This window comes from Amphibalanus amphitrite, unplaced genomic scaffold (assembly GCF_019059575.1).
Source record: "Amphibalanus amphitrite isolate SeventyFive unplaced genomic scaffold, NRLGWU_Aamphi_draft 001270F_arrow, whole genome shotgun sequence".
Classification (NCBI taxonomy): domain Eukaryota; kingdom Metazoa; phylum Arthropoda; class Thecostraca; order Balanomorpha; family Balanidae; genus Amphibalanus; species Amphibalanus amphitrite.
This window is the reverse complement of record NW_024882763.1, coordinates 60,960-83,425: the sequence shown is the minus strand read 5'-3', so window position 1 is coordinate 83,425 and position 22,466 is coordinate 60,960. Positions and strand designations below refer to the sequence as shown.

General features: G+C 51.6%; 4 protein-coding genes across 5 annotated transcripts; 2 read left to right on the top strand and 2 right to left on the bottom strand.

Moving 5' to 3' along the window:
* The first annotated feature begins 3,894 nt into the window (after positions 1-3,894).
* Positions 3,895-5,359, top strand: LOC122371703 (probable G-protein coupled receptor B0563.6). Its single transcript, XM_043348264.1, has one exon. It carries the CDS (start codon positions 4,229-4,231, stop codon positions 5,327-5,329), a length of 1,101 nt encoding a protein of 366 aa, XP_043204199.1. The 5' UTR covers positions 3,895-4,228; the 3' UTR covers positions 5,330-5,359.
* A 1,258-nt stretch (positions 5,360-6,617) lies between these two features.
* Positions 6,618-11,874, top strand: LOC122371702 (probable G-protein coupled receptor AH9.1). The gene is made up of 2 exons (XM_043348263.1): positions 6,618-6,836; positions 10,530-11,874. The coding sequence occupies exon 2, from the start codon at positions 10,530-10,532 to the stop codon at positions 11,553-11,555; it is 1,026 nt and encodes a 341-aa protein (XP_043204198.1). The 5' UTR covers positions 6,618-6,836; the 3' UTR covers positions 11,556-11,874.
* On the bottom strand, positions 7,471-10,067 carry LOC122371700 (centrosomal protein CCDC61-like). The gene is made up of 2 exons (XM_043348260.1): positions 9,489-10,067; positions 7,471-8,985 (listed from the first exon to the last, which is right to left on the bottom strand). The coding sequence occupies exons 1-2, from the start codon at positions 9,851-9,853 to the stop codon at positions 7,752-7,754; spliced, it is 1,599 nt and encodes a 532-aa protein (XP_043204195.1). The 5' UTR covers positions 9,854-10,067; the 3' UTR covers positions 7,471-7,751.
* A 228-nt stretch (positions 11,875-12,102) lies between the features above and the next one.
* On the bottom strand, positions 12,103-18,618 carry LOC122371701 (zinc finger protein 32-like). Of its 2 annotated transcripts, none has more exons than XM_043348261.1 (5): positions 18,202-18,618; positions 15,988-16,110; positions 15,689-15,796; positions 14,600-14,818; positions 12,103-13,890 (listed from the first exon to the last, which is right to left on the bottom strand). In XM_043348261.1, exons 1-5 carry the CDS (start codon positions 18,307-18,309, stop codon positions 13,174-13,176), a joined length of 1,275 nt encoding a protein of 424 aa, XP_043204196.1. In that variant the 5' UTR covers positions 18,310-18,618; the 3' UTR covers positions 12,103-13,173. The 2 variants fall into 2 exon arrangements, with proteins under 2 accessions (XP_043204196.1, XP_043204197.1); XM_043348262.1 differs by having other exon boundaries at positions 18,213-18,600.
* Between the last annotated feature and the right edge of the window lie 3,848 nt (positions 18,619-22,466).

Sequence of the window (22,466 nt, the reverse complement as noted above, 5' to 3'; positions counted from 1 at the left end):
AACTAGTGAAGCAAACTTCATAAAACTTTGCATACCTTCTCTGTCATATGTAAGCTATCATTTGGATGTCAAGCACTAAATATATGGCGTGAATCTGTTAAGTTATGACGTCATAATTGAGTATAATACAGGATCTAGCACCACTTTAAGTCAACAAGGGAAATTGGGAGCTGCTATTCGGGCACCGGGAATGGTTTCATGCGCTCCTTGCAAGGTCCAGTGCTTCACTTTAGCGTTGTTGACTTTGCGTGACGTCATTTATGACGTCACTAAGGCCATATAAGTTTTTTGTCAATAACTCCTGATCAGATGGAGCTAGAGAGTCGGGAAAGCCACCATTGGACTCAGGAAGACCTGCCGAATCGAATGATATGCGATATGACCTCCTTCAACCATTTTCGTGACCTAAGGGGCCCCGACCTGACCCTGACCCGAGGTTAACACCTTAAGTTGACTTCACCCGAACACCAAGTATAGCATTCAACGCGCCTGAGCTAGACAAACACGATGATGCCAAAATCGCGGCAGTGCGACCATTTTTGGCAAAGTAATTAACCTAAAACCGAGCCCGTGCCTTGTGGCACTTACCTGACCTAAGAGGCCACTGGCTGACCTAAGACCTTAAAATCGGGTAGTACCTAATTGTTGCGTCTTATAACGGCACACAAGCTCGTTTTTTTTCCGCGAGGCTCTAGCTCAATTAGAGGCGAAACGGCGAGGGAGTTGTACCAACCCTTCCCGGTCAATATAGAAAACCAATCGGTCCGGCCAGGGTTAAATACCGGAATTGTGATCTAATATAAAAAGACGGCCCAAGGTAACCCGACGTCAGTGACAGGTGTCCTATATTTGCGGCGTCTTATATTCACGAAGGTTTCAATTTCCACTTTCTTCAGCCGAGTGATGGCTGTCAATAGCAAGGCTCTCTAAATGCAAGCCGTAATCGCCACGCAATATGTGGAAGGCTTTTGATGTCAATGCATACATAAATGCATACATAAAACGCGCTTTTCACAAAATTCATAAACTCAAGCGCATCTGTTTTTAATGACCAGTCAACTACGCATGGATGCGTGCAGGCCACATAGGTCAGCGTAAGCCGGGCGCGGCGGCCGAGCCGAAACTGGGGCGGGGCGGGCGGTACTTGGGTAGGAAGAGCGGCTCCTGCAAATTTTGCGCAAATATGCGCAGTTAGCTTTTATGTTGCCCTGGTGTAAATTTAAATCCTGCTTCAGCTCACAAAAAATCAGAGTGGGACTAGATGGGACTACCTGTTGTTTCCTTACCTAAACTTTGCAGTTATATTCCAGAATCACTGTAGGAGAGCCTTCATAAAAAAGCTACAGTATATCTTAGTTAGGTAAAAAATATACCAAAAAATTTGCACTGACCAGTCGGCAACTTCATAACGAACATTTTGATGCATAATATGTGGGATTTCAATTTGGTGTTTATCAGCAATAAGACTCTGAATATCCGGCTCAAGAAACCTCTTGCTCCGCGTCAGTTTCCGAGTTCTGGGATACCCCATCTTCGGGGGTTGATTACAGTTATTTTTGGTCACCCGGATTAGTTTTTTGGCCTAAGTATAATAATTTGATCAATTTCAAATCGATCTATATAAAAAATAATCCGAAACTCCGGAATCGCCCGTGGCCTCTCGTGAGGGCGTTTCCGACCAGTGTGCAGCGCCGCGGAAAAGCGCAATCGATAGCTCTTTTACAGGGCTTTCTGAATAATGTTCTCAGGTTTGACCTCAGGTCAACGGTTTAGCCTCCAGAGTGCAAAAACTTCGTTTTCTTCAATAACTTTTGACTCAAGAGAGACACGACAGTATTTTTGCCAGCATGGTGTTCCTCTCGTCTAGACGCGTCGAATGAACTATAATTTGACCTTGAAAGGTCAACTTGAAAATTTGACTACAGGTCAAGGTAATGACCTGACCGGAAATGGTCATGTTGGATATCAGTCGATCCGTATCGTCGAGCCAAACACATCTGAGGCGTTTTCATCGCTCTAGCTTGCCTCTATCAGAAGTTATTAGCGAAAAACTGTTAGATACCATTCGTGACCTGATATGACCTCGGGGGCATAACGAGGGGTCACGGGTGCCATTTTCTGGTTCAGCGTGTCATGTTAACTCGTAATTTAGTGTTTGAAAATGTTTAGAATGGCGTTCGTCTAAAACAGGCGCTTTTCAATTTTCTCCCATTGACTTATACCTAATGGAGAGGTCAAAAAATTGACCTGACCTTAGGTCATCGATATCGAAATTTCAAGATAAAGTGACCTCGAGTGACGCCGGCTTCTTGGTATGGGAAGGTGTTTATCATGGACGGATCGGGGGGGGGGGGGGATTTGAGGGCCATCGGCATAAGCAGTAAAAGTTCTCTGACGAAAGGGGGTTGCACCATGCACAGCCGACTTTTGGCTTAATTCTTTCCATGCATCGCCCGAAAGGGCTATGTTAGAAAAAAAACTATGCCAACAAAGGCCTCCAGACACTTTCCCGAAACGTTAGCCCTTACGTACTACCGTCACAAAGAAAAGATTCTGAGACTCGATTGCGACGCCCCCCCCCCCATCGAAATGCTGCGCACAGCAGTATTTCGGTGGGGGGGGGGGGGAGGCGCCCACACAAGAGACAGGGGCGCCACCACTGCCTGGCCACCCCAGTCCAATTGTCTTAAAATAGGCCCTGGAATACAATGCATAGCAGACTCAAAATAAAACGCATCGAGCTACACAAACATCGATTGCAAACATTGCTTTTAATATACATTGGCATTTGGCTTACCCCTTACCTACCTACTCCAAAATAGTTATGCACACATGAAATCAATTTTTGAGGGGGCATGGCGGAGGTTATAGGCGTTATAGTTACGCTTAGATTTTCGATTACATGTGCATTTTACATGCAACGAGTTGGGACTTATCAAATTATCAAAGGATTATCAAAGGAAAGGAATTCATCATGGGATTATCAAAGGAAAGGAAAGGGACATGAATTTGTTTTACACGGACAATGCATGTGTATGTCACATGTGATGGTTGATCACCCACTTGCGGATCAAGGGGGTGTTTCTTAGGAGCCAGCAAATGTCCCCCTCGCAGCGCCCAAAAGAAAATCTAATATCAGTGAAACTTTGTCGTTTTTCTAATAAGAAGGAAGCTTGATAACTTTCATCGGGAAAAGTTTGCTTCCAACTCCACAGCAGTGTGTGAGGAAACGAAACCCGACGATTTTTTTGAATTCAGAGAAACTTCTTCGAAGGTACCTATGTTCCCCGCAACGTCCGAGACCTCAGACCGTCTTTCTGGATCCGCCTATTGGATGACCAAACATGCAACTTTGCAAGACAACAGCAAGACAACAGGTCCTTCACGAGAAGAAACTACAGCGACACAATTAACCAGCCAGCTCGAATCGAGCATTGCCTGGAAACAAAGAATACAACCAACGTGACTACATATGACCTTGCGGCTTGCCTGGAAGATGCTCCATCGAATGTCAGCCAACGGACGATATGCTCGCCCGATAACCGTCGTATGATTGGTCATTACCGCATATCTCCTGTGTGCAGTGCGCAGACGGTACACACCCACGCGACACGCGTATATGACCCCAGATGACGGCGGGAATGACACGGCGCGGCGGATAGCCTGGGGCGGGACTGCCCGAGGCGTTATGTACCGGGCCGACCCGAGGTCAACAATAATCGGCGATCGGTTGGCGATGGCCGACGGGCCAGCCCAGGGTCGCAGAGGGCCATATGTCAGTCAGTGTGGGACCGACCCGGGGGGACGGCGGAGGACCGTGTGCTGTGCTCGTTAGTGATCTGCGCCTGTGTTGATATGCAATGTGGAGTGGACTTCTGGTGTAAAGAAGTGATAGGCGACGACTGAAAATGAGGCAAAGCGTTAGCTCAGTGTCTTAGCTTGTTGAACAGACCACGACCAGTAGTGCTTTTATGATTTCCGTGAGAGAGAAGTTATGAATGGCAATGAGACGATAGCACAAAATACCGTGTGAAAATAGGAGAACTTTCTAACCAAGGAACAAAACTCCATATCTCTGCTAAAAGAATGGCGATATCAGCTTACCCACTGAATTAATGGACATTGGACATCATTTGGACGTCGAGCAAGCTCGGATCTCACTAGCTGGCGGCTCCCGTTGGAAGTTTCGCTCTCCGCACATCCCGTCCCCTGGTGACCGCCGGCGCCCATGGAGCCGTGCCCGGCCTCTGACGCGCGGCTGGAGCGGCTGGCGCACGCGGCCTACGGCTGGTGCTCGCAGGCCATCTGCGCCGTGGGAGTGGTGGCCAACCTGGCCAACCTGCTGGTGCTGCGCCGGCCGCCGCTGCGCGCGCTCACCGTCTACACCTACCTGCTGTGGCTGTCCGTGGCCGACCTGATCGGACTCTGCTTCTGCTCCGTGTTCGCCTATCTGCTGTCGCAGGAGTCGGCGCACCCCTGCACCGGCGCGCCGCTGGCACTCGCCTTCTACGCCGCCCATCTGAACAAACCTCTAACGAACACGTGCCTGGCGTCGGGGGTGTGGATCACCTTCTGGCTGTCTGCTAACAGGCGAGTAGCGGTGACGCGGCCCACCTCGTATCTCGCCGAGGAGACGGGCGACGTGGCCTTCCTCAGGATCGCCTGCACCCTGGCCGTGTCCATGACGCTGTTCATGCCGATGGTGTTCCAGTCTCAGGTAGAGCTGGATGAGGAGATTGGAGGGTACGTGCTGCGTCAGGAGGGGTTCACCTATACCACAGCCTGGATGGTCTACCAGTGGCTACTGCAGGTCGTCGTGCGGCTGCTGCCCGCCGCCGGAATCCTAATCAACAACGTACTGGTGGTGCGCGGCCTGGCGGCGAGGGCCGGCGGGCAGGTGTTTCCCGCTCCGGCCGCCTGGCGGCGGTGCTGCTGCAGCAGACCGACCACACAGGTGGCGCCACCGCCGGTGATCGAGCTGGTCGAGTCGAGCGTGTACGGCACTGGAGCGAGTGTCGGTAGCTCGCCGAGGCAGAGGCGGCGCGCCAGCGGTCACCGGCTACGGGCCGCCTACATGCTGCCGGCCATCTCGGCTCTGAGCATCATCTCGAACGTGTTCTCTGCGCTGCTGTTCGTGTGGGCGGCCCAGGGCAAGATGAAGCTGACCAAAGGCTACACGAGTTACCAAGTGTGGCGAGCAGTTGGCAACAACCTGGAGCTGTTCACGCTAGCAGCGAACCCGTTCCTGAACATACTGTTCTCGCGTGAGATTCGCAGTGGGTATCGCAGGTTATTGTTGGAGCATAAGCGCTGTCGGAGGTCCGATTAGAGCACTGACCAAATACACGACGGACAAGCATAGTCTAGCCCTAAATGCGTGCTTTTTTAGCAAAGCAACATGGCACTATGACAAGACACACGCCCCTTCTCGCAACCAGCATCTCTGCTACACGTAATCCACGCAAAGAGCGCCAACAAAAACGACGAAGAATGCCGGTGCTCATTCACCACATATTGACAATACATACTGTAGAATTCAAAGTAAAGCCAGTCGGCTTATTATTTCTTTTTTTTTTTTGCTACGGTGGAAGTCTTTCATCTATCCCTGGCGACGAACAGGTGTCACTATCCGTGAAATTATAGCTGTCGCGAAACGGCGAATGCATATGGCACGGACCACCCAAGCCTCACTACACATTTCATGGCCGAAATAAAGACTATCAAGAAGCATAAGGAAATCTTTAGATTTGGCAAGGTTCAATACGATCACCGACGCAACATGAGTTATCAATCAGCCCTTAGCACCGGAACTCGCGGTTTGGGGCTATGCGGTACAGGATATATGCAGGCGCACACTCCCAGTGCCATCTAGCGGCACGAATATCCACTAACATGATGCCCTGCGGGACAGCCTACCACCCAGTTAAAACCACCAGTGCCATCTAGTGACTGAGCAAGGGGGAAATTTCCCGGCGTCGGTTTGAGAGCGTCCAGTCAATATCGTCCAATGAAGGCTGGGTATGTGTCAAGTGACTACCGTTCAAGCGTTTTAATTTCCTTTGGAATGATTAATTAGCATGCGACGTAACGGCCTATATTTGAAAGTAGGTACATTGGAATGATGGGTGGGTACTGGGTGCGCAAAGCTTGTGTGCTGATGCGTCCGCCAAAACGGAAGCCCATGAAAGGAAGCGGCACAAGTAACACCGTAGAAAAGAGAATGCACCCCTCTCCCGCGCTTCATGCTATTCATGAGCAGCAATATTTTGGCTCATCACGGTAGCGAACTAACTACTGTACCTACATCGCTGTAACCTCCCTTGGGCTCAGTTTCTTCGATTCTCTCATACCGCTGACACATAACCACTCACGCACGTCACAGGTGCTGGCTCGTTAATCCTCTTAGTCATGGGGCCCCACGCAGGTGGCCTTTTGTGTTTGAGCACGGCCCGTCACCACAGCGCCGGAATATGTCGGAGATAACCAACGCACACGGTCTGACAGGCGCTGTGATCGGGCGGCAGGACCGGGGACGGATCAGCCTATCTGAGCCGAGTATCTAATCGTATAGGAGCTGCCGGCCACGAGGTGTGGAAGCAGAGAGCGCCCCTCTGGGAGCGCCACTGCTCAGCCGGCGGTGGAGGGAGAGGGAGGGTGCCGGCGCCGGGAGGAGAGGAGGAGGAAGGGAGGGAATGGTCAGACGGGGAGACGCTGCGAGGCTGACTACGAGCACAACTACCAGAAGCAGCAGCAGCAGGAGGTACAACAGCAGCAGAAGGAAGCGGTGACTGAAACGACACTGAAGAGCCACAGGCCTTCACAGGCCAACGAAAAAGGTAGGTACCTTCTCGAATTTCTGGTGATCCACGCTTCTTGCAAGCTTCTATTCACGGTTCTCATGTGGCCCTTCTTATACCATGTGGTATAGGATAGGTATTTGCGAGAAGGATTTTTTTTTGCGCCAGGAAGGGTGGAAAAGCTAGGCGAAGAATGCGACAACTCGTTTTTCGAGCATGAATAAAAACTGACGAAATACAAAGGGCTCAACAAGTAGTGCTTTGTAGGTTAATTTTTACCTCCGTTGTGGACAAATACGAGGTCAAATATGAAGTCACGAATCACCTGATCGTTCGGGTGTTTGTAACCAATTGCTGGTTTGAACTAAGTCTCATGCATATTTTATTTAAAAGAAAAAATAAAGGATCTCAACCATGGCCCCGCGATGGCTTGGCAAACACACCCATGACCCAAACTAGACGACCATAAATCAAGCTCGGCCAATTAAAACGATAAGGTCAAAAGGCACTCTGTTGTAAAACACTCAGCACCCTGAGTCATCGCGAGATGGTTGGCTATGCCGTGAAAAAATGAAATGAAATTAAAACTGAAATTAAATTGAAGCAAACATGGCGAAATCCGCAAGCGATCCGCCGTTGACCTGGTAAATGGTTAAACGTCGAGCCGTTTGCATTAAAATGCCGTGGTTTATTGTGAGCTCAGAACATGATCAACAATTATACGAAAATAGTTCGTAAAAATAGCATAGGATCATTGATCAGCTACCAGCACTCGCAATCTGGTGCTTCAATATACATACCCGCTGTAGTACGGTCAATGAGCCGTTAAAATACGAAGTTCAGCTAACCAAAATTAGACTCTGCCGTAATCTTGCTGAGCGCTGGCGGCTCCTCACGTTGCAATGAACTTCCACCTCTGACACCAATGAAGAGTAGATCCTCCCCAGCTCACTGTCAGGTCAGTTTTTCGGCCAGCATCCGCTGCAGGTTTCTCAGTCTGGTCTCCAGCTGGCGCATCCCGGCCACGGCCGAGTCTCCCACATCCTCCCAGCGCTCCGGCGGCGGCGGCGGCTGGTTGGGCGCCGCCGCCGCCACCCGCGCCACCCCCTTCCTCCGCGGCCGCGGCCGGGAGCGGGACCGAGGGGCCGGCACCGGAGCGCAGCTGGGAGCCGGAGCACAGGCTGCCGGAGCCGCCGGCCGCCGGGCCGCCGGCTCCCGGTCCGAGCTGCGCTGCCGCGGCGGCGCCTCCCGCCGCTCGCGGACATACTGTCCCGGGTCGAAGGCGGTCCAGCCGCGCGGTCGGGCGCGCTCGGGCTCCTCCCAGCGGTGGCGCCGGTCGCTCGACTCGGCTCGGCGGTAGCAGCGCCGGCCCGGCGAGCACAGGTACCGCTCGAGGGCGGCGTGGGCGCGCGTGTCGTCCAGGCTCTTGGAGCGCATGTTGGCGCGCAGGCGGCGGCTGCGCTCTGCCGGCTCGTCGCGCAGCGCCGGCGAGGAGCGGCGCCGCTCCAGCGACGCTCTCCGGCCCGACCACGCCTCGTCCGTGTCGAAAAAGTTGAAGAGTGATCGGGCGGCGCGCGGGGTCTGCGACGCCAGGCTGCCGGTGCTGCCCGAGCCGTGGCCGCGCCGCCGTCCGTACCGGCCCGGGGAAGACGACCGGCACCGCGGCGTGGCCGTCCGCTCCGAGGCCGGCGGCAGGTTCAGTCGCTGCCTCTCAGTCACCCGCACCAGCTCAGAGGCGAGCTCCATCTCACGGATCTTCATCTCCTCGACGCGCCGACGCAGCCGCTCGTTTTCTCGACGGAGACGCGCCAGCTCGTGTTTGAAATCCCTGGCCTGTTCTCGCAGCTCGAGGCGCAGAGACTCGACTGTTTCCCCGCCGGCAGCTTGGCCGAAGCTGTCATTCAGTGCTCTCTCGATCTGCTCACCCATCACCCGCTGGAGGAAGTCGCCCTTGCCGAAGGAGATCTTACGAGAGCGCGGCCGAACCGACTCCGAAGAGCGTTCTTTCTTTCTCACTGGTCGTTTCAACGAGGGACTAGTCTGATGTGGATGACAAGGCTGTTGAGATACGGCGCCAGGACAGTCGCCTGCGCTGGCAGCCATGCTGCTCTGCAGCTCCAGCTTGGTCATACTCATCAGCTCAGGATCCGGACACTGAGTGTACAGCAGAGGAAGTGGATAGTGTGTTCTGAAACAAAATAAACAACGGAACGGCCTCTAAACACGGTGCTAAAACCCAGAGAGCCCTACGGGCTCAGATGACTCGCACCCTATCATATCAGAAAGCGCTTAATGACCCCAGCTTGTCTATCTCTACTATATATAGCCTGCAAAGTAAACTGGATATGTTTAACACGTGCCAAAATAACCCCAGCACTATAAATCTTAATCAGGGCAATAATAAGCTGACTGGCTTAATAAAACACTGGGCGATAGAATGACGACAAACAAGGGATGGATTACCGGCGAAACCGTGTTAGTGCGGCGTAAGCCGGTGGCAAACTAAATTATGGTGTGTGCAGTGTCATGATGCAAGTCAAGAGCGTGCAATATCGTTGCAAAGTTGGTTTAGATCCCCCTGACACGTGTAAGCATTAAATAAATCAATCCGATATCGTGACAATCGAGCAGATCAAATGATGGCGCGGTCAAAAGTGGGATCTGTCCATGTCAGACTCAAGACGCACTTACATCATTGGCTGGTTGACGGTGAGGATAAGATAACGTCGGTTCTCTTCGTCCATCTGCTTCGCGATTGCCGGGCTGACTTCTTCCTTGAATAAATTTTGCAAGTCCCTGAACGTCATCAAACCGAGTTGCGATTCGTACATGCCGTTCCGTAGACTCGTCAAAAGCAGCGACAGGAACATTTCAAAGGGAACGAAGCGACCAGTCTTGCGCGTCATCGTTTCAATGCACGCTTGGTCGAAGCTCCCTTTCCAAGTGGCTGAAGTAATAATGTCTTGAATGGTCACTTGACACCTTTTTGCGAAACGAAACACTTTGATACGGTAGTCCCTTCCTGAAAGCCTCCGCTTGAAGAAAAGGCTAGACATTTTGGGACATGCGCCGTTTAATAACTGCCGTCAACTTTGTACCCACGTCATTTCACCCGTATATCAAGGCAAGTTTACAGAGTGAAGCAGAATCCAAGCCTGCATAAATTACATTCGTACCTTATCTGCACAACATTAAAATGCGGTAAATGATGAGCTATTATGCATGCTATATTTAAATATTACCTTTATCTTTCTACCGAAACGTCCAAAAGTCGCAATCGTGCATGATACGAAGCAAGATGCGAAGCTCAGAAAATGAGTCAGTGCACGAGACTAAAGAAGCTGAAGCGCTTCAGATTGAAACATCGTCGTTTTCAGTCTGGTTTTCAGTCTGTCATCAGTCGGTCATTTATCGAGCTGGGCACTTCCTCTCTGGGATTGAATAAAAATTTGCATGCAAACAATCAACCATGAATCGAAAGAAAACAGTAGTATGCTTGAATCCAGCAGGCACCCAAAAGTACTTGGTTCCTTTTAAAAGGCATGTCAATCATTCACATGCTGGCTATCGGTAGGTGGCCACACAGGATCATCCTGTGCTATTCGTGTCCACAAACATTCATCTAGGCCTTCCACCCTGCTATCAAACAGTCACCTTCGTCTGACCTCACATCGCTCCGCCCGACCTCACCCAGGGTAGATGACCTGACCTTACCAGCGCGTCTCCCCACAGATGGACCACCCGTACCTGAACGTCAGTGACGCCGAGTTCACGCGACGACTTCACCACGTGACGTACGGCGTGGTGGCGCCTCTGCTCGTCACGTCCGGGATCGTCGGCAACCTGGTGTTCCTGCCGTGTCTGGTGGCGCCGCAGCGCTGGGGCGTCACGCGCCTCTTCCTGGTGGTGCTCTCCTCGGTCGACATGAGCATCATGGCCGGCCTGATTCCGACGCTGGTGCGTCTGGCGGCGCCGACAGAGACCATCGACACAGAGCCGCTGGCCACGTACGCGGCGCACGTGGAGCAGTGGCTGCTCACCACCACCATGTGTGCCTCGGTGGGCGTGGTGCTGGTCCTCACCGTGGACCGCTACACCTCCGTCTGCCGCTACGTCGAGTTCCAGCGCACCCAGCGCCGGGAGCAGGCACGGCGGCGCCTGGTGGCCGTGGGAGTGGTGTCCGTGGTCGTCAGTCTGCCGTGCCTCTTCAACAGCTCCACCAAGGAGGTGGCCGGCGGCTGGGCGGTCGACCACCACCGCACCGGCGGCTGGAAGGGCTACATCATCTTCAGCGAGGTGGTGACGCGCCTGGCGCCCATGGTGGCCGGCCTGCTGCTCAACTGGCGGATCGCGCTCGGCTTCCGGGAGATGGTGGCTCGCGCCGAGGGTCGCCGGCCGCCGGGGCCCGGCCAGCAGCGCGGCGTCAGCGTGGCCAGCATGCCCAGCATGGCTGCCATGGAGGAGCGCGCCGTCTCTGAGGAGCGCCAGCTCATCTGGCTGGTGGCGGCCATCATGGTGGGCCTGGTGCTGGGCATGACGCCGGCGGCCGTCACCAGCTGCTGCCTGCTGTACGCCGAACGGCCCAGCCGGGCGCTGGACGTGGCCACCGCCCTGGCCAACCTGCTCGAGATCGCCAACTTCAGCGCCAACTACCTCTTCTACCTGTTCTTCAACAAACGGCTCAGGAAGTCCCTCATCGATTTCTACCGCAATTTGTTCGCAGCGCCCGAGAAACCTGTGACCATTGTGAACGGATGAGGGTGGATGTCAAACGACTTGATGATTCCTGTGTCACCAATCGAAGGAAAACGTAATTGTGTGAGTAACACACTCACGCATGACTTATGAGTCACGTGCTCATATTGCTACTCCTAAGAATCTGTAAGTAGTGGAAACAGGAGCAAGGGGGACGTGGAACTCTCTCCTCTGGAACAAAACTTGTTTTGACCAGAGAGCCGAAGAGCATAGAAACACAGTGATATGCAAGTAATGCCGTATATTTGCAATGTATCAGAATGAATGCATCGAGCGGGAATGGAGCACGCGAGCCAAATATGATGTGTCAGAGTGAGACCCGTTCCGTCGGACTTTGGCTGGGGAAGGCCGCTGTAACAGGAGCGCGAGTCGCTCGGTAGCGCGCATTTTACAACTCAGAGCGCGTCACACCTGCTGTAAACCGAATGGCAAGCCATAAACCAAACAGCCTATTGACGGATCAAAGTGCGAGCACCTAGGACAAGCGGTATCCATGTGAAGTTGTTTGCTAGTGACAGCGGCCCAAAGAATGTAGTTCAGGGCAGATATGACTCTACAATACAGATATACAAAAATATACATCGTCAAGAGCAATCAGGATCACACATGATGCTGAATAGTTACAGTTGATACAAAAATATCGGAAGACTTTATTATCGCTGCCACGTTAGCACAAGATATGCTAAGTCTCAGATCACTACCTTGCTACAAGGTACATGATTATCAAAGCTGTCCTTGCCATTCTATCTCTATCCGTGATAATTCGACAAATTACCGCATGGCATAAACGCCGACTACTCATAGGAGCCCTAGTCAGTCATTGTAGGTGTCGACAATCGAAAACTTAAATCGTAAGGCCTGTGACAAAAACATGAACTCGGGTATGCTAATCCGGAATGTATTCACATACCGTGGAATGAAGGTGGAATGCGATAAATATTATGTAAACGGGCTGCATGGCCCATGCCGACCGTTGGGGTCAAACTTTGGCTGTCAAAATCCACTGGTTTTACATGTTTTCCCCCATTTCAAGAGAAAACAGCATTTGCTGTTGGCATGTCAAGATGTTCACATTGACGACAGAATAAGGCATGATTGGCTAATGATTGAAAAATAATTACATTTAATTTACCGTTATTTTCATTCCATCTCGTCATTTCACGACTGGGTTGTTTGTATAAAACAAACGCTATACGTTACATCATAACACGATAAATAAGTAGCATAATCACATAACAAGTAGCAAGTAGCACAACCCACATAACAAGTCATGTGGGTAAACAAACAATGTTGGGGAAATTCATCAAAGCATCTTGATCAATGTAATTTGAGTGAATGAAAAAGTTGATATCAATATTTTGATTCAAACGCAAGGAAACAAAATTTTGCGATTATGAAAGTGCAAAAAAAAAAAAACGGAACGAACTTCCATGCCTCTCAGCAAAATCGTTACACCATTTAAATAACAAAATAAATAATAACACGACTAGGCTGAAGCTGTCATGTAAACGGAGCTTAAAAATAACTTCCTGCGGAGATAAGCTCGATCATTTGAATTCATCAGCAGCCTTGTGAATTGTCGCACCCTCACAGAGCAGCCACTGAGATTCTCACTCCTGGTTCAGTACGTCACCACCGGCAGCTGGATCGCCTGCTCCTGACCCTGCGGGACGGCCTGGTGCGCCGGGGTCTGTCCGGCCCCGTCTGCGCCCTCCACTGTCACCGGCGTCACCACCTGGTAGTAGACGGCCGGCGGCTCGCGCAGCACCACCGGCAGGTAGGTGAGCGCCGCCGGCTGGCCGTCCGGCTGGGTCACAGGGGCCGGGTCAGCCGGCGCCGCCTCCCCACCTGTACCCGGCTGACCGCAGCTCTGCGCGTGCTTCTGCAGCTCGTACCGGCGCCGGAACGCGCGGCCGCACGCGCAGGCGAACTGCTTCTCCCGGTGCAGCAGCAGGTGTCGGTTCAGCCGCGAGCGAGCCACGAACGTCTGCGGGCAGTCGGGACACGCGTGCGGCCGCTCGCCCGTGTGCTGGCGCACGTGCACGGCGTAGTCCTTGCGGCGCGCGAACTTGTGCTGGCACGTGTCACACGTGTACGGCTTGTCCTGCTCGTGGGTACGTGCGTGTGCGCGCAGCGACGCCGCGTCGGAGAGCTGTCGATCGCAGACGGAGCAGCTGAAACGGGCGGCGGCCGGCGCGTGCACCCGCTGGTGAGCCGTGCGCGCCGACTTGGTGCGGAAGGTCTTCGGACACAACTCGCACGCCCAGGGCGTCTCGTTCACGTGGATGAGCATGTGTTCCACGCGGTGACTGAAGGCTCGGAAACGTTTCCCACATACCTACAGAGGACAGGCGTGGAGTTATTTGCCGTGAAAATAAAATAATTGCGTCCGTCGTATGAAAAGGTGGAAAACGTTGGCAAGGATGCTTAAGTTGGACCGAATACCAAGAGCAAACGAGAGCGGAATGGAGCGAGGAAAATATCGAAAACCAGTGCGGAGTTGGTAGGAGGCGGGTGGATGTACCGCAGCTAATACGGTGCACAGTGCTGGAGGCGAAATTTCCTTGAAGAAGTTTGATACACATGCAGTGGAAAATGGAGTTCAGTCTACAGTACGTGATCCAGGAACCGAGATGGCACGCGGAGACGAATGGGGGGGGGGGAGGGAAGGGACGAATGTCTCCGGTAACCGTTGAGCCCCGCGGCTACGGGTCCTGAGCCGACGCTAACGTCTCCTGCTCGGCCACCGTCAGCGGGCCACACCGGCCGGCCACGGGATCAGGAGTAGACGGGTATACGGTGCGTGGATGCTGGATACATTGCAGCCACGTCCACATATAACTTTATCTGAATTATGAGTTCAAGGACTTGAACGCGGCTGGCGAAACGCCTTACGGTCGCTCGATAAAACGCTGAATAGGGCGCAGATCCCTCATGCTCGCCTATACCTTCCTCCTACCACTGTGATCATCTTTGCCACATCCTCCAGTCCCACTCCTCCCTCATTCCCTCGCTGATTCCCTCCCACCCCCTCCCCGGCGACCCACCTTGCACTCGAAGCGGCGCTCTGCGCTGCGCGCCTGCCGCAGCAGCTGCCGGCGCCGGGTGGTGGTGAGCGGCACGGCCGTCACCTGGTCGTCCTGCAGCCGCACCTCCATGTCGTCCACGAGCAGCAGACTGGCGCCGGACTGCGGAGCCGGCCGGTCAGTGGCGGGCGCGCACCGGCGGCGGTACAGCTCAGAGAGCAGCGCCCGCTCCCGGTCCACCTGAGGACGGAGGGGGCCGAGGGGTCAGCAGCGCCCGCTCCCGGTCAAACTGGGGACGGAGGGCAGAGCGGTCAGCAGCGCCCGCTCCCGGTCCACGTCCTGAGATAGGGAGAGGGCAGAGAGATCAGCAGCGCCCGCTCCCGGTCAAACTGGGGACGGAGGGCAGAGCGGTCAGCAGCGCCCGCTCCCGGTCCACCTGAGGACGGAGGGGGCCGAGGGGTCAGCAGTGCCCGCTCCCGGTCAAACTGGGGACGGAGGGCAGAGGGGTCAGCGGTGCCCGCTCCCGGTCCACCTGAGGACGGAGGGCAGCTGTCAGTAGCGCCCGCTCCCGGTCAAACTGGGGGACCGAGGGGGCCGAGGGGTCAGCAGCGCCCCCTCCGGCCCGCTTCCGGTCCACCTGGGGAAGTGGAGAGGGCAGGGGTCAGCAGCGCCCGCCCTGAGTCCACCTGGGGAAGTAGAGAGGGCAGGGGTCAGCAGCGCCCACCCTGAGTCCACCTGGGGAAGTGGAGAGGGCAGAGGGGTCAGCAGCGCCCACCCTGAGTCCACCTGGGGAAGTGGAGAGGGCAGAGGGGTCAGCAGCGCCCACCCTGAGTCCACCTGGGGAAGTGGAGAGGGCAGAGGGGTCAGCACTCAGCAGTGCCCACCCTAGTCCACCCGGGGGAGGGATGCAGCACACAAAGTGAGCAGCGCCCACTCACCTGAGGGATGGAGGAGATGGCAGAAAGTGTGAGCAGTACCCTCCCCCAGTCAACCTGGAGGACAAACAGGACATGGTCTCTGGGCCTCTTAGTTTCCCGAGTCTTTCTCAAGTCAGTCTCTTTGAGGAGGATCTGAGCATCTGAAAAGCTTCTTTCAGTTCAGCCCACTCACTGTCATCTCCATGGAGTGCAGCTTCAGGAGGCGGTCGTGGCAGCTGGTGCAGATGTGATTACCGCGGCTGTGCAGGTCTGCAGCACTGCAGCCTGTCACAGCAGCCATCTGCAACAGAAAAGCCACCTCAGAATGCATACTGTCTTGGGAAATGGATGGCAATTTTGGGGTTGACACTGGAAAAATATTATTGTTATGAGCTAGAATACTTAATTAAGTTTAGGGTACCTATGTCATGAAGTGGTTCAAGTTGTCGACATTAAAAAAGAACAGAATTACTAGGTAGCCTCCCTACCTACCTTATTAATAACAATGATGTCATAGGCAGGTGATAACCTTCCAAATATGTCCACTCTTCCAGGTTCACATCCATCCTGGTCTGATACAGGTATAGTGGTTCCACATAGCACACAAGATGAGTTCTGGAAAAAAGCAAAAATGTCAGACGCAATGACACAAAAGGATTAAAAGATTTTTCAGAGCAGCTTAAGCTTCAGATCATCACTGATTTACTACCTACAGCAAACCTTCTCAGAGATTGCATAAGAGCATATTGAAATGATCAGATATGTTCAATTTTGCTCCTAAGTCCACTTCCTAGAAAGTTAGGTCTGAAATCTGAATGGTGCAAAAATATAGATGCTGTTTTCACAGTATGTGTGTTAACATTAGCGTCGCCACGGGGGGGGGCAAGCGGGGCAGCTTGCCCCCCCCCCCCCAACCTCGGACCGGGCACCCCCTGAGATCGATACAGATCCGATGAGATTTTGGAGTCGGGAAAAAATGGGGGTACCTTTCTGAGAATGCCTGTGAGGTCAGACTCGTTCAAGCCAGAGTCGGAGTCGCAGTCGCCAACATCGTCAAAACACCGACTCCAGACTCGGAAGTGTCAATACTGTGATTCATTTCATGTTCCTCGTTGGTTTTTTATTACATTTTATAGCTGATTTTCATAAGTTTTGAAGTGCTGATACAAAATTTGCGTTCAAAGCGTGACACTGAATCTTCGGGCCTTTCTCAACTCTCGTCAAATGTCTGCGACAGCCTCAAGTACCGTTCAAGTGCCACAGGGCTCATGACTGCTTGCTTTTCACACAGGCTCCGAAGGAGCTCCACTGAGCTCTAAGAAGCCTTCAGAGGGCCCAAACCGGCCTCTGAGAGTCCCACTGGTGTTCATATTCTCTGAGGGCCCATACAGGAATCTTTGAGGACCTTACACATGCGTAGACCTCTGAAGGGCCACACGGATCTTTGAGGATACTTTCAAATATTTCTGAGAATCTTAGGCCTCTGATAGCTCAGCCGAGCTTTTGAGGCGACAGATTTTGCTGAGCCTAAGCCTGCAGTTTAGGGGGCACGACTCGGGTGTGCCTCTGAGGGTCCCAGCACATGTTTCTTATGTCCCTATGTAGGGTCCTTAGGGATTCGACACAGACCTCCAGGGTTCACACTGCTATTTGAGGGCTCCCTGCTCACCCTGGGCCTGGTCTCTTAGCGCCCGCCGCCGGCGCCGCCCACACTGGCTTCTGAGGGTCCCACCTTGGGCTCGGAAAGCCCTAAAGCACCACATATGTACACGTAACTATTTGGGGTGACCAGCGCCGATTTTCAGGATCCTAAGCAGGCTTCTGAGAGCCCACACTGACCCTGAGTGGCCTAAAATGGCCTGGAAGTCTCAAGCCTATCGCTAAAGGATCCCTTGCCGCTATGCCGTGCGAAATTTTGGTTCCGTTAAACGTCTTTTCTTCGCGTTTGCAGCGCTTCCCTACACACGAAAAACGAGAAACTTTTTGTTCACACTACACCTCCTCTCACTGGAGCAAAGATGAATTACTTCCGATTCACACTTCCGACATTCACTCTCCGCTGAAAGCCCTACTTAGCTTCAATCGGCGGCTGGGATAGGTAAGCCCTATGCATTTTACGTAGAACCTCTGCATGCATGCGTGAATGAAAGTTTCAGCAAGGTGATTCGCTTAAGCTGAGCGTTTAACCTTTTTATGATCATGAGCGACGAGCGTCTGCACAGGGGCTCTCCAGAGTGTGTCGGCAAGCGCAGCCATTGTGATTCTACCGGTCGTTTTTTGTTCAAAAATTTAAAAAATTAAATTTTCTGTAAAAAATGGCAAGTCATAGCTACAAGGAAAACCTTGTCACCATCGTATTCCTCGCACCATTGCGCGTTGAATGATATGTAAAATGAATGAGTAACGACTGGAGGAAGGCAAGATTTAACACAAAAGTTGATTTTGCCCCCCCCAACCGAAAATCTCTGGCGACGCCTATGTGTGTGTATGTGGGAAGTTTGATGTGAAATTTCTATTGACCCATTTCAGCCATCATTTTTGCATCAGCTATTATCTTGGTGAGTTTGTTTTGTGTTAAAATGTGAGTCCTTACTCAAGTATTACAAAGGTAAATAATATAGACGGTATCTTCAAGATGAAATGGTTCGCAAGTGGTTGCATGTTACCTACCTCTTGACTAAGCTAAAAATTGCATCTCAACCTCACCTCAACCTTACTTGCAGGTTCAGGTTCTGTGCCTGATATTGTCCCACTTTCACCAGCAGGAACAAAATTCAAATCATCCGAACAAGCATCTTCACTTGTTGCCATCATTGATTTTCATATGTTTTGTCGTCTTGACTGATACAAAAATTGTAATAAAAAATCAGAGCCTTTAGGGCCTAGTGACCGTTTAAATCAAAATGTGATCAGTCACACGACTGCACACACGAGGAGTTTGAGAGTTGGTCAGTAACTTGGTCAGTAACCCCCCACAACGCAGAAGGCTGCACCGGCTGCACACAAAATCAGTGTTTATTTGCAGAAAGTGTTCACTTTCTACTGCTTATGATGAGTACGCGTCGATAGCATAGGTCGATATAGAGACAAGCTGCAGACTTCATTACAATTTGTGCTTAATATTAATGTAACGGAAGTTGGCACAGATTCAGCACAGATTCAGCACAGCACAGATTCGGTTGGGGGAAAAAAGGCCCCGGTAGAGGGAAACCTTTATGACCCGTTTTCCCCTAGAAATGACGTCACAAAGAGGTAAAAATGGGTATCAATCGAAAGCTCTCGTTTACCCAGACACAGTCCTGCAGGAAAATTTCACTTTTTCCCCATAGGAAAGTTTGTACGGGAAAATCAAAATTTTGGGTCAATGGGGGGTCCCCCCCGATTTCGTTCAAAATCGGCACACAGGTGCCCCACCATCAGCCGAGAAACTTTCCCCAAAACGGTCCCCGTTGCATTGACGTTTAAGGCCCGTAAAGCCCCCTAGACTCGTAAAATATCCGTAAAATCGCCATTGTACGGACAAAAAAGTGGTGCTATGGTAAAAATGGGTATCAATCGAAAGCTCTCGTTTACCCAGACACAGTCCTGCAGAAAAATTCCACTTTTTCCCCATAGGAAAGTTTTTACAGGAAAATCAAAATTTTGGGTCAATGGGGGGTCCCCCCCGATTTCGTTCAAAATCGGCACACAGGTGCCCCACCATCAGCCGAGAAACTTTCCCCAAAACGGTCCCCGTTGCATTGACGTTTAAGGCCCGTAAAGCCCCCTAGACTCGTAAAATATCCGTAAAATCGCCATTGTACGGACAAAAAAGTGGTGCTATGGTAAAAATGGGTATCAATCGAAAGCTCTCGTTTACCCAGACACAGTCCTGCAGAAAAATTCCACTTTTTCCCCATAGGAAAGTTTTTACAGGAAAATCAAAATTTTGGGTCAATGGGGGGTCCCCCCCGATTTCGTTCAAAATCGGCACACAGGTGCCCCACCACCAGCCGAGAAACTTTCCCCAAAACGGTCCCCGTTGCATTGACGTTTAAGGCCCGTAAAGCCCCCTAGACTCGTAAAATATCCGTAAAATCGCCTTTGTACGGACAAAAAAGTGGTGCTATGGTAAAAATGGGTATCAATCGAAAGCTCTCGTTTACCCAGACACAGTCCTGCAGGAAAATTCCACTTTTTCCCCATAGGAAAGTTTGTACGGGAAAATCAAAATTTTGGGTCAATGGGGGGGTCCCCCCGATTTCGTTCAAAATCGGCACACAGGTGCCCCACCACCAGCCGAGAAACTTTCCCCAAAACGGTCCCGTTGCACTGACGTTTAAGGCCCGTAAAGCCCCCTAGACTCGTAAAATATCCGTAAAATCGCCTTTGTACGGACAAAAAAGTGGTGCTATGGTAAAAATGGGTATCAATCGAAAGCTCTCGTTTACCCAGACACAGTCCTGCAGGAAAATTCCACTTTTTCCCCATAGGAAAGTTTTTACAGGAAAATCAAAATTTTGGGTCAATGGGGGGTCCCCCCCCGATTTCGTTCAAAATCGGCACACAGGTGCCCCACCACCAGCCGAGAAACTTTCCCCAAAACGGTCCCCGTTGCATTGACGTTTAAGGCCCGTAAAGCCCCCTAGACTCGTAAAATATCCGTAAAATCGCCTTTGTACGGACAAAAAAGTGGTGCTATGGTAAAAATGGGTATCAATCGAAAGCTCTTGTTTACCCAGACACAGTCCTGCAGGAAAATTCCACTTTTTCCCCATAGGAAAGTTTTTACGGGAAAATCAAAATTTTGGGTCAATGGGGGGTCCCCCCCGATTTCGTTCAAAATCGGCACACAGGTGCCCCACCACCAGCCGAGAAACTTTCCCCAAAACGGTCCCCGTTGCATTGACGTTTAAGGCCCGTAAAGCCCCCTAGACTCGTAAAATATCCGTAAAATCGCCTTTGTACGGACAAAAAAGTGGTGCTATGGTAAAAATGGGTATCAATCGAAAGTTCTCGTTTACCCAGACACAGTCCTGCAGGAAAATTCCACTTTTTCCCCATAGGAAAGTTTTTACGGGAAAATCAAAATTTTGGGTCAATGGGGGGTCCCCCCGATTTCGTTCAAAATCGGCACACAGATGCCCCACCACCAGCCAAGAAACTTTCCCCAAAACGGTCCCCGTTGCATTGACGTTTAAGGCCCGTAAAGCCCCCTAGACTCGTAAAATATCCGTAAAATCGCCTTTGTACGGACAAAAAAGTGGTGCTATGGTAAAAATGGGTATCAAACGAAAGCTCTCGTTTACCCAGACACAGTCCTGCAGGAAAATTCCACTTTTTCCCCATAGGAAAGTTTTTACGGGAAAATCAAAATTTTGGGTCAATGGGGGGTCCCCCCGATTTCGTTCAAAATCGGCACACAGGTGCCCCACCACCAGCCGAGAAACTTTCCCCAAAACGGTCCCCGTTGCATTGACGTTTAAGGCCCGTAAAGCCCCCTAGACTCGTAAAATATCCGTAAAATCGCCTTTTGTACGGACAAAAAAGTGGTGCTATGGTAAAAATGGGTATCAATCGAAAGCTCTCGTTTACCCAGACACAGTCCTGCAGGAAAATTCCATTTTTTTCCCCATAGGAAAGTTTTTACGGGAAAATCTAAATTTTGGGTCAATGGGGGGTCCCCCCCCCCCGATTTCGTTCAAAATCGGCACACAGGTGCCCCACCACCAGCCGAGAAACTTTCCCCAAAACGGTCCCCGTTGCATTGACGTTTAAGGCCCGTAAAGCCCCCTAGACTCGTAAAATATCCGTAAAATCGCCTTTGTACGGACAAAAAAGTGGTGCTATGGTAAAAATGTGTATCAATCGAAAGCTCTCGTTTACCCAGACACAGTCCTGCAGGAAAATTCCACTTTTTCCCCATAGGAAAGTTTTTACGGGAAAATCAAAATTTTGGGTCAATGGGGGGCCCCCCCCCCGATTTCGTTCAAAATCGGCACACAGGTGCCCCACCACCAGCCGAGAAACTTTCCCCAAAACGGTCCCCGTTGCATTGACGTTTAAGGCCCGTAAAGCCCCCTAGACTCGTAAAATATCCGTAAAATCGCCTTTGTACGGACAAAAAAGTGGTGCTATGGTAAAAATGAGTATCAAACGAAAGCTCTCGTTTACCCAGACACATTCCTGCAGGAAAATTCCACTTTTTCCCCATGGGAAAGTTTTTACGGGAAAATCAAAATTTTGGGTCAATGGGGGGTCCCCCCCGATTTCGTTCAAAATCGGCACACAGGTGCCCCACCACCAGCCGAGAAACTTTCCCCAAAACGGTCCCCGTTGCATTGACGTTTAAGGCCCGTAAAGCCCCCTAGACTCGTAAAATATCCGTAAAATCGCCTTTGTACGGACAAAAAAGTGGTGCTATGGTAAAAATGGGTATCAATCGAAAGCTCTCGTTTACGTTTAGTGGAATTTTCCTGCAGGACTGTGTCTGGGTAAACGAGAGCTTTCGTTTGATACCCATTTTTACCATAGCACCACTTTTTTTGTCCGTACAAAGGCGATTTTACGGATATTTTACGAGTCTAGGGGACTTTACGGGCCTTAAACGTCAATGCAACGGGGACCGTTTTGGGGAAAGTTTCTCGGCTGGTGGTGGGGCACCTGTGTGCCGATTTTGAACGAAATCGGGGGGGACCCCCCATTGACCCAAAATTTTGATTTTCCCGTTAAAACTTTCCTATGGGGAAAAAGTGGAATTTTCCTACAGGACTGTGTCTGGGTAAACGAGAGCTTTCGATTGATACCCATTTTTACCATAGCACCACTTTTTTGTCCGTACAAAGGCGATTTTACGGATATTTTACGAGTCTAGGGGGCTTTACGGGCCTTAAACGTCAATGCAACGGGGACCGTTTTGTGGAAAGTTTCTCGGCTGGTGGTGGGGCACCTGTGTGCCGATTTTGAACGAAATCGGGGGGGACCCCCATTGA

Bases quoted from the DNA above. Each gene is read 5' to 3' on its own strand.
- LOC122371700 (XM_043348260.1), bottom strand. From the start codon at position 9,853: ATGTCTAGCCTTTTCTTCAAGCGGAGGCTTTCAGGAAGGGACTACCGT. The intron at 8,986-9,488 runs GTAAGTGCGTCT...ATTTTGTTTCAG, and splicing joins ACCGTCAACCAGCCAATGAT to AACACACTATCCACTTCCTC.
- LOC122371701 (XM_043348261.1), bottom strand. From the start codon at position 18,309: ATGATGGCAACAAGTGAAGATGCTTGTTCGGATGATTTGAATTTTGTT. The intron at 16,111-18,201 runs GTGAGGTTGAGA...GCTTTTTTCCAG, and splicing joins AACCTGCAAGTAAGGTTGAG to AACTCATCTTGTGTGCTATG. The intron at 15,797-15,987 runs GTAGGTAGGGAG...TTTCTGTTGCAG, and splicing joins ACATCATTGTTATTAATAAG to ATGGCTGCTGTGACAGGCTG.
- LOC122371702 (XM_043348263.1), top strand. From the start codon at position 10,530: ATGGACCACCCGTACCTGAACGTCAGTGACGCCGAGTTCACGCGACGA.
- LOC122371703 (XM_043348264.1), top strand. From the start codon at position 4,229: ATGGAGCCGTGCCCGGCCTCTGACGCGCGGCTGGAGCGGCTGGCGCAC.